The 11,198-nt window shown below is 40.2% G+C and overlaps 1 protein-coding gene across 2 annotated transcripts; it reads right to left on the bottom strand.

The window, feature by feature from the left end:
* Positions 1–9,212: 9,212 nt before the first annotated feature.
* On the bottom strand, positions 9,213–10,741 carry LOC113137214 (homeobox protein OTX2-like). 2 transcript variants are annotated; one of them, XM_026318715.1, is made up of 3 exons: positions 10,621–10,741; positions 10,302–10,459; positions 9,213–9,839 (listed from the first exon to the last, which is right to left on the bottom strand). In XM_026318715.1, exons 1-3 carry the CDS (start codon positions 10,739–10,741, stop codon positions 9,213–9,215), a joined length of 906 nt encoding a protein of 301 aa, XP_026174500.1. The 2 variants fall into 2 exon arrangements, with proteins under 2 accessions (XP_026174500.1, XP_026174501.1); XM_026318716.1 differs by having other exon boundaries at positions 10,302–10,453; positions 10,645–10,741.
* Positions 10,742–11,198: the final 457 nt, after the last annotated feature.

Here is an 11,198-nt window from a genome sequence, read left to right as displayed (position 1 = left end):
ACTCTGTCAACTAAGGTTTTTGCTGTGTTTGTTGTTTAGGGAGGAGGTCCTGCAGTGCTCACCTGCATGACACACACGCACACGCACACGCACACACGAACGAACAGTGTAACACCAGCAGCACATTTTCTTAGCCTGATACATCCATTAACATAGAGCACATTCAAACACACACTAGAGTAGATGTTGTAACACATGATAATCAATTTGCAAATGCTCTTTAGTTAATGATAATAATGTAATGCATAATTACACACTGTATTACACATAGTATATGATAAGACTAATAGCTATCATGTGCCTTTTTTGATGTACAATTGATGGTGCACTTCCACATTGAAATGTATGTACACAATAATACACTTCCCCTAATTAATTTGAATAATTGCATGTAGACGCACACATTAGAAAAATGCATGAATGACCCCAGGCATTTCTCACAGGAGACCTACAACTACTTAACACTTAAGCACACACACATACACACACGCTCACACAGGCCCTGAGGGTATAATTTTGTGCTAGTTTAACTTTCATCCATGCAAGACAAGCTTCCATCTGCAGGTCAAAATAAAGTTTTGGAAAAGGAGGAGGATGATGAGACAGGAATTTATTCATAGATAACTATATCCACCACATTAGTGCTGCATCTTCAAGATGCGCCCTTTGTGCAATTGTAGAACGGGTACTGTGATCTTTTACTTTGCAAAATGTAACGATAAATCTATTTAAAAATACACCAATTTCAATTTTACATAAGTGAAAGAGCAGAAGTAAAATATAATAGAATAACCTGTGTGAGTTTTACATCCCTGTATACCTTACAGTTTAATTTTTACACAATTACAAATTTTACATTAATTTGATAAAGATTTTTGCTATGTCTCTTCAGATGATCTGCGTTGCATCCTTGGTGCATTTGCTCAAGCATATAGTCTCCTAAAGATGATACATATTTTCTACCAGTTGCTGTATAGTCAGACCCGTTTTGAAAACATGGATCACCTTTCCAACTTATTGCATCTTTGTCTCCTTCATAGATGTCACCAATAAAGAAATGTGGCATTTTATTAGGGTTAGTTTACAAGACTGCAGTTTTCCCACACGGTATGGAGCAGAGACCTGTACTACCTACATTAAAGTCATGGAATCCTACCACCACACGTGTTTTCAAAAACGTTGTGCAGTGGCTGGAAAAAGAGACACCAGTTTTCTAGAAGAAACATACAGCAACTGCACTGCCACCGCTGTAATTTAAGACTTGTTCTAATGGACTTGTCATGAAGTAAGAATGTAAGATTGAGCTCTTCATCTCTGTAATCAACATAAACTGATTTATATGTTTTGTTTATGAAAAGTCATCTGCAAAGACATAGCAAAAATCTTTATCAAATTAATGTAAAATTTATAATTTTGTAAAAGTATGTGTATGAGTATAGAATATAGTACAAGTACCTCAAATCACTTGGTGTATTATACTTTCCACATCAATTCGGACTAGACAGTTTTTTCTGAACCACTACCAGCACTACCATGCCTCACAAATTGAGGCCTAAAGCTTGCATTGGCTAACTTCAAACTGGCAGGTCAACAGTTCTTGCGTTGAGACTGAGAACATGACAAGGATGTAGGTGAAGGTCTGCAGGTAGGGAGAGATGGGAGAAGCCGAGTGGTGTCCTATCAAGTCTCGTGTTGCTTTCGTCATTACCACTTACCTTCATACTGAGGATAATACACCTCCCTTGGCATCTTCAGTCATCTACTACATTATCCTCATCATGCTTTTCCTTGCCCACACACACCTCTCTTCTTTGCCATTTATCATCAATAATAATGCTTATTTGTCAAGGAGGAATGTTTTCAATGGGTTGGCCCCTGAGCCCCTCCCTTCATACCACTGTGTGTCAGTGTGCTACCAGTGACTGAGTGCAAACTGAATGAGGTCATAATGGGATGGGGTCATTAGCAAAACAAACGCACCAACCCCGTGGGACTAAAGGAAGCGATGAAGAGGGCAAAGACAGTGGCAGAAGATCTTTCCCAGCATGGCACCATGACTGAACTTAACATGCAGATTTTTTTCTGCTAAGATTACAGGTAGTTTATACCCTCAATTTTAGCCCTAAAAGCCACAGGAACCATTACACCTGCAGAATCAATGCAATGCCTATTTACAGTATGAGATGTTAAGTTACCTTTTAGTGGCCTCTTTTTGAATTAGAGCATGTGGCCTTCATATAATGCACAGCAGCTGTTAATATTTGTTGTGAATGATTTGTTTTTGTTTTTCATGCCTTTGTTGATGGTGGATCTTTGTTTAACCTTGATCGCCTGTTGGTGTCTGTGCTGACGTCAGTGTTTTTATGGTTGAGAAGTGGGACAGCAGCTTTGTTGTGGGCCACAGTAAAGGAGGCGTGACAAAACGCTTCCCTGGACCGTTCCCACACACATAAACATTAAAACCCATAGAAACCACAACTTCAGAAAATGGAGTGATTAACTTTCTTCTGTTATCGATATCATTAGAAGTCCCACAAACTTCCATATAGTCCTTTAAACTGGACCTCCTGCATCAGTCAACACAAAATATTATCTTTTATTTTGTGCAGTGTGCCATTATATTTCATATTATGAAAATATTAAAGATGCTAAAAGCGATTAGCAGCGGGCCTGTCTGGTGTGTGTCCTTTGTTGGCCGAGGGCATATTTGTGTTTGTGTATCTCCATTGTGACGCATGTAATCCACATGCTCTCTAATCCCAGAGCAGGTGGCCAGGCGTGTGGCGGCTGTGGGGGTGCAGTGAAGGCACACTCCTCCTGCTCCCCTAAACGCACGCATGCACACACTCTCCCACAAACCTATGAACGCAGAAAGGCTTGCTCTGCATTTTGTGCTTTATATTATCACAGTGGAGAGGAGAAACAGAGATCCACACCTGCACTCATTCAACCACACCTAATGCTCACTAATACACACCAGCACACAACGACCTGGTGTGGGACTTGTAATTGGCGAAGGATCTCTGTGGGGATGCACATGCCAGTGTTTCCAGTCTGCCCCTCCCCGGCCACCTCCTCCCGGCGTCCGTCCTGAACAGACACGCTTGCTTTACTGATGCTCTGAACAGGTGGGTTGAGAGGAAGTGGGTTAGGGGGAGAGGCATCTGTCAACAAATTCTGTATCCATCCGTCTCTACTGTACTTTCTCTCCATCTGCCCAGTGCAAGACAGAGAAAGGAGGTCAAAAGTGCTTTGGAAATTAGGTATCTGCAATTGTTGGGCCTCTCATGGTGTATTCCTCTCTGGATCATATTTCACCTACCACTGAGTGTACAGCCATTTCTAGTCACACTGTACTGTTGTCTGACAAGATATTGGGAGGCCCTTGACCTTTGACCTCTGTGTTGCAGCAGTACAGGAAAGTTTGGCAGTTAGTCTCTACATTCCCTTTGGCACTAGTGCGACCTTATTTAGAGGTATTGTTTGCATGAAATATAAAGAAAAAGAAAAAAGTGATATATTACCTGAATTTTTTTTTTTTTTTTTGTTTTGTAATGCTGCTCTGAATTTGTATATTTGTCAAAAAAAAACTTTATTTGTTGGAAACTTAATCCCTGACTTAAACAGTAGTTTGCCAAAAAAAAAATCATCTCTAAGATCAAATTTCCCATGTGAGCCAACAAACAGGTTTGAGGTTTCAGATGCATACGTTTGTTGTGTTGCGTCACATAAAGCAGTCCTGTGTGATTTCAGTTTTAGAGTTTATGAGCTAGAACAAAATCAGGACTCTACTGTCCTTGGAGGTCAAGTTAGAAGACGTATTACTCTCGAGCCAAACAAGACACACATCTTCAAATGGTTAGTTTAGGACAAGCTTTACTGGGTAAACTGGCAAAAGTCCATGTCACTGAATGTGAGTATTTGATTTAATTCTGGTCTCCTCACTGATGTTTACATGTTCTGGCTTTCTAAGCGATGTAACCCACCGTCATCTATTTGTGTGAATTGCTTTTAGCTTCAGCTTATGGATATAAATTTGGCCATTAAACACATGTAATCTGTTATTACGACATCTCTGTTTTGCTCTTATAAGTAGATTTATTATTTTTTCCTGCTAATGGTCTGTTCTCGTAAGGTCAGGAGTGCTTTGTTGGCTGAATGTCCACTGTCACCATAATCCAGTGTGGTAAAGTCGTGAAGCTAAATGGATGCTTTGAAAAAAGAAAGAAAGAACCATTAACTAGGCATTAACCTTATGTAAAGCACTAATTCTCTAATGGTATTTTTGTACATATGCTGGATTTTCTTCAAATCTGTAATCAGCTTTCTGCCTTATGTATGGGTGTGTATGATTTTTTTACAATGCTATACTTGATAGAATGACAATGTCCAGCCATATGGTAGACAGCTCAAACAGCTCACATCCTAGCACCTCAAACATTTCTGTTTTCTCTGTAAGAGGTTTGAATACAGAACATTTCTAACAGGCTAAGTCAGCTCTGTTAATTCTACAGTTCAAAGATCTCAGATCTCTGGGTGAGATTAGCAAGCAGCTTCTGACACAAATCAAATACAGTTTTGAATGAGTTTAGAGCAGACCTGTGGTCATCAGACACTTTTAAGGTATTTCTTTTACCTGCATAGCTAAAAAAGATGATATAGAGAAATCCAAACAGCATTTATGGCGATTTACTAAAAAGCAATCTTGAGAAGGAAAAGCTGTTTTAAAGTGTTTCAGTGTTTGTTGAGGGGACAGTTTCAGGTTTGCCACTTAGGGTCAAAGGATCAATGATTGACTCAGGAGGCCTAGTTAGTACGCTTTTTTTTTTCTATCAAATTATGGAAACAAGCCACATAACACTTTTAATGAACATGCTACACAGCCCCAGAATCAGGGTCACTACGCACAATGACACTGGACCCTCCACAGCCACCTGACCACATGTGGCACTGTTAGTTGGATTTCTCTTCCAGCTAGATGACTAAGGAAAATGCTTTCCAGAAACACGATGTACAAGTCAGCATGAAATGACAACTAACACTAAAAAACACTTTTTGTGTGTGACATTTGACTTGTTTGCTAGTTTATGGTGATTCCAGCTGCTTCTACTTTAAAGTTAACTGAGTGTTTTTGGGGGCGAGCAATTATTATTAACATTTGGCTTTAATTCCCATTAAAATGTCACATGGCAATGTTTAGTGTGTGCATTTGATAGAACTGAGGTTAGTCTCATCAAACTGTGTAATCCATGAAGTGAAATCACCCCAAACGTTACATGGCTTAACACGGATAGAGAGGGGTCATGGAGAGTTAAGACCGGCTGCTTTAACCATTTACCGTACTCCTCAACCGTCAGTTTGACGGGAGCACAGAAACACTATTGTTTACTCATTTAAATGAGATTCATTGACTGTTGTTGTTGCAGATGAATTATGTATGTGCTGCTGTGTTGATATGTGATAGACATGGTCTGTGGGAATGTAGGACACATACTTATGCATGACAATAGTTTTCAGTTATATGCTCACCAGCAAACTAGCTGCTTATCTCCATAAAAGAAAGTCTTTTCAGGTTATGTTGTGCTTATTTTATGCAACTGCTGTTGAGAACAATCCTTCTTTTCCAAATGGCCTTTGTACTGTATTCAGCTGTGGAGAAGTTCTGCCCTCGTGCTCCAATACTGTAATATCGTAAACCTATCCTTAAAAAAAAAAAAAAACAAACATATATATATATATATATATATATATATATATATATATATATATATATATATATATATATATATGTTAGTGACAATGTGAAACTGATAACATCATAGTCTATTTAAAATTAACCCCATATTCAGATCATGAATAGAGCATGTCTTGATATTTTAAATCTTTACAGACAATAATTGACATATTGGGCTGTTCATAATCAGCCTGTTGTATAAAAAAAAAACAAGCATTGTTCACAATTTTTCTGATCTGATAAGTAGACTACAAATACAAACAAGATACATGATTCATCCTTTTTTATATATTTTTATATATATGATGATAATATGGATTTTGGTGGATTCAAATGCAAAAAGATTATAATTTTCATGCTTTTAATCAATTTCTAGTTTGACAGTTTATTGAATACCAATTTCCTAACTGGAATGAGTGGCATAGTTTTCAGTAAATTATATGGACTATTGATTAGTCCATCTCATGAATCTAAAGCAATAATAGGAATAAGAATACACCATACATTGTCTTATTGGGCAACTGAAAATAGCTGAAGCTTATAAAGGTTTCAGTAATTAATATTACATCTTCTGGGTTCTGAGTAACCTTCCGATCGCCACTGTGTAGCTGGATCAAGATGCCCCTTCAGCATCTGTCGGATCCCTTCACCCCGGTGGGGAAACCTGAAAATCCCTGGCCGTAGTGAAGTGCTGCTGCTTGGGGAAAGCCCTGCCTCAGGGCGACGATCAAAAAAATGTGCAGTCGCCTCGCCAAGAACAGGCTTTCTAGGCCCTTTTTTATTGTTTCTCATCCTCAAATGTGATGAGAGGATTAATGAAATGCGTCTGCTGGACCCATATGTCCTCTTTAATGTTGCTTGTGCTTAATTAAAACCAAATGGACACTCGGGGCCCTGATCCTCTTGCTGCAAGAAGACTCACTTACTGCTCTTTGCTGACAGTTACTGAACCTGTTGAAGCTTTAAATGTGGCCCTAAAAGGAAGAAAGTTATATAGGCTCTCAGAAATTGACAGGGGTAACAAAAATATATAGATGGAGTTCAGATTGGATTTTTTTTTTTTTTTTTTGTCCTCTATGAATTTATTAATTTTACACTACAGGTGGATTGCATTTTTTCATCCCGGAACCTGCCACTAATAAAATGTAAACGCTTAAATGTTTAGGGGCAATGGAAGGGAATGGATTTTCTCCTTATTTATAGTCAATTGCATATTGTAAAATTAAATAAGTAAATGAAAATTAAATAATATTGTAATATTGCATATTGCTCATATTGTATGAATTATCCATTTTCTTGCATGGCTTTTGCTCCTGCTTAGCTGTACATGCAGTTTTCCGATTATTTTAATGACTTTATTTTTGTATTTGTCTTAATTAATTTTGTTTAGACCAATATTTTATTTTAGCAGCTTCAACCATTTATAACCATTATTATCCAGTGTAAAAAAAAAAAAAAAACAAAGTATAATGTGTTGAAACTGCAGTGATGTCCATTATGGTGCACCTTTCACATAAGTCAGGCTCTTCTTGCTCAGGGTTGGAAGACTGAAGCTCTTCAGCGGCAGCAAAAAGTCATGCCAGAGTTATAAGAGGCCTCATAATCTCCCGTTATGTCCTAATTAGACCGATTGCACCAGCCTTTTTCTACTTTAATCAATGCACAAGTCCCTGGACCTGCTCAGGCTCATATACTCTCTCCTCCTATAACCCCAAAGAAATTTCCTGAGATTATGTCCAATACATACATAGTTGGACTATATCATAATCACTGCAACAGATGTCTAATTCTGATAAATAGATTTTTATAGAGAAGCCTTCACCATCAGTAAAGTCAAAGGCTTAAAGCAGTTAAGCAAAGGCTTAAAACAAAATAAGGCTGAATATAAATGTGATGTTAGCAAAATAGATGAGCAATTATGTATTTTAATGAGGAGTTTTAATATTTCATTTGTATAGCTTAATCTCAGTGGCTCTTTTGCGGTGGTTGTCTTTAAGAATATATATTTTAAAAACTACTTTTTCACACTGGTGGTCCCAGGGTGATCACACATTTACCCCAGCACATGAGCCTCAACCGATATTGTTTAAAGTCAATGTGTTGCCATTGTGCAGATTTCCTCTGTGTATAACCTGCATTTAAACTCATGTTTGCCCCTGGACTTTGAGCAGCAGAGCTCATTTCACATTAGTCCGTGTGAACTGGCCAGCGGTGAGCCCCTGGACCAAAGAGTAGCCGCCAATAAAAATGTTGGATTATCCTCTTTTAGAGACGGGATTAACATAGCTCTCCCAGAATTCACATTCCTGTCGGCCTGGGTAGTTGTGACAAAAATCACGGACTTCAGAGGCTGATGAAGAATAAAGTGGAGAAAATGTGACATTTTAGTGATCATGACAAGTCAAATAAACAACCTTTTCCTGTAAAACATTAAATATGGTCCTACCGACACTTTAAGTGTAGATCAAGAAAATGTACCAAACCAAAAAAGGGGCAAAATCAAAATAGGTTTGCTGGTAAAATGATGTAGGTTTCCCTCATCAGGTGTGTTGACTTGTTGTGGTGTGTTGTGTACAGATGCAGGTGAGTTTTGGTGGATTCACATATGGAGCCACAGAGTTGAGTCAGGTCAAAATGTCTTTATTATCATTTAGTGTGTTTGTGGCCTTTTCACTGCACCTTGCAGCCCAAATAGAGCCTGCTTGCTGCTGGCTTGATTTACCCTGCACTCCCTATTTAATCCAACTAATATGTCCTTATAATAATTTATCATTTAACACTGGAGACATGGAAATAAATCTATGAAATTCACAGCCGGTTTGTGGCGCATATATTGCGCCAAGTAAAATTGCATACAGGTAGTACAGAATAGCACAATAAAAAAAATAAAAACTAAGACATGGGTAAATAAAAATTCAAAACACATGAGGGACATTTATGAGCACGCAAACGGACTGATTGTCTCTTCTAACTAGTCTTCAACAAAGTTTTCATAAATTAAATAGTGCATCCAGGTTCATGTCGGAGCTGCTCTCTGTCACACACACTCTACAACTCACACGCACTTTTACGCACAAGGCTTTGATCAAAGGGCCCCTTCAGCGTGCCAACAAAATTAAAAAAAGACAGGAGAGGAGAGTCTTTAAGGAGCTTAAAGGAAAAACCTGACCCAGTATTCAAACGTAACCAAGTCAGACTTGGATATTTCGTTCTCTTGATCCTTTTTTTTCTTTTGGGCAATAACTTTGTTCTGTGCCCTTGATCAAAGCTGGGGAGAAGTCGGTGTGAATGTTCAATAAGTTAACCCAACACGTGAAACAACTGGCTGGCAGTCCTGCTCTGCTCTGCTCTGCCCGAGGTAGAAGTTAGGGCCTGTAGTCGTGGAAAAACGACGCACTTGCTGTTCCCAGCCTCGGGCTTCAATTTGCCTGTGTAAAGTATATAGTGTGTGAAAATTGTCCCTTTTGATTTTCTGCTCTCACAACACTTGAAATTTCCACGCTGCTTGGTCTTTATAATCCAAACAGTCCGCGTTGAAATTGAGCTTCCATGAGGAAGCTGTTTGGTCTTTATAGTCCAGGCAGTCTGCCGCGCCGCTGAAGCCGAGTCCCGCTCCGTACGCCGACGAGGAGAGGGACGACGCGGGGCTTAGGTGGCTGGAAACCCCGTTGCTGCCCATCGGACTCATAGCGGGGCCCCCGGCGGATAACTGGTGGTGCATAGGTGAAAGGTAGGAGCTGCAGTCCATCCCGGTGAAATAGGACGAGGATCCTGTGTATCCCTGGTTGTAGCCGGACGCTTGGGTGTAGGTCATCGGGTAAGATCGCTGCATGCAGGAGGAGGAGGAGGAGGTAGACAGCGGGTCAGAAAGTGGAGAGATGGAGGCCGGGCTCCAGATAGAGACCGGGGCCGCACTGCTGCTCACAGCCGGGAGTGAGGTGCTCGAGGGCGGTGTAAATTGCCCACTGGCTCCGCTCTCTGAACTGGCTTCTCTGACCGGAGAGCCTTTCTTTTTCACCGGTCTGCTGACAGTTTTGGTCTGCGCTCCACTTTGGGTTTGCTGGGCCTGCTGGCGATGTTTGGCTCGCCGGTTTTTGAACCATACCTGGAAGAAAATATGTTTATATTATAAATATTTAGCTATAACAGAACTTGAGGTTTGGAAATGTTCTTTTTACTGTTGATGATTAAAGAAAAAATTAAAAATGCTAAGTTAAATGCAAATATAGCCCAATCAAAAGGCAAACTAAACATAAATACAAAAAACATATCAGCCAGTTATGTTATTTCCCCAAATTATTCAGGCTGAAAACCAGTTTTCTAATGGGCCTAATAGTCTTACAGACTTTATGTTTTGTCAGACTACATTTCATTCTGAATAAAGAAGAGTGGCTTAGCTATTCACAATAGGAAGAAAATACAGAAAAAATAAAAACGTCCCTATAAATGGCTGTTGGTGTTAAACAATTCTCCAAGAATGAAGAGGAATTTTCCGGGTCAAATTATTAGTTATCGACCTGCCATGAATGGAGACGGTGGGGCCCAGATGTTTGTACTGGAGGCTCACCTGGACTCGGGATTCGGGCAGGTTAATCTTTAAGGCAACCTCCTCCCTCATGAAGATGTCAGGGTACCGAGTCTTGGCGAACAGGTTCTCCAGCACGTCGAGCTGGGCCCGAGTGAAAGTCGTCCTCTCTCTCCTCTGTTTGCGAGGGGTTGCTGTTCAGAAGAAGGGAAAACAATGATTATAGGCCTGTCGTTGTAAACATGTAAATCAGAGCGTGGATGATTAATGCAAATTATTGGAAATGAGTCTGGATATTTTCCGGTTGTTTTAGAAAGAATATGTTCTTTGTTAATACATTTAAATTATTGATGTTTGAATATAGTGGCAGCCTGGGGGATATTACCTTGGTATCCCACTGAAGGATGCAGCAGGTCCACTCCTGAGGTAGATAAGCTCAGTCCGTTCACCGTGTACGGCGGCTGCTTCAGATAGGACATCATGCTGGCGGCAGGACCGATGGTAAAAAATTTAAATGTAGCTCAGAAGATGGTGTTTTAATCCTCCCTTCTCTCCGTGTGGGATCTTACCTCGTCCAGGTCAACCTGAAGCGAGAGATAAAACGGTAGGAAAAAATAAGCGCTGACTTAAGGGTGTATAGGTTTGTCTCTCTCCGCTGATTTTTACGCGCAGCCTTTACGCACCGCGGTCCGTTTTATGAAGTGGGCGTCCTCGGACTGGCACGGCTCTTAAAGCCGAGTGGAGACCCCCAGCTGTCCCTGCAGGACTGAGGATGCTCTCTCAGGCTGACAGGCGTTTACGCCGTCACCACCCCCCAACACCAAACACACACACTAACTGCTACTATAGCCCCGCCTCCTTCTCACCCCCCACCCCACCCACAAACACACTCCTCCTCTCCTACTACCACCAAAACAAAACATTGTCGTTAAAATGCGC

Source organism: Mastacembelus armatus, chromosome 24 (assembly GCF_900324485.2).
Source record: "Mastacembelus armatus chromosome 24, fMasArm1.2, whole genome shotgun sequence".
NCBI classification, from domain to species: domain Eukaryota; kingdom Metazoa; phylum Chordata; class Actinopteri; order Synbranchiformes; family Mastacembelidae; genus Mastacembelus; species Mastacembelus armatus.
This window is presented reverse-complemented; position numbering and strand designations above follow the sequence as displayed.

Excerpts from the sequence above, each read along its gene's own strand:
- LOC113137214 (XM_026318715.1), bottom strand. The coding sequence starts at position 10,741 with ATGATGTCCTATCTGAAGCAGCCGCCGTACACGGTGAACGGACTGAGC. Across the intron at positions 10,460-10,620 it reads TATCCCCCAGGCTGCCACTA|GAACAGCAACCCCTCGCAAA; the intron begins TATTCAAACATC and ends TTCCCTTCTTCT. Across the intron at positions 9,840-10,301 it reads TGCCCGAATCCCGAGTCCAG|GTATGGTTCAAAAACCGGCG; the intron begins GTGAGCCTCCAG and ends ATTTTCTTCCAG.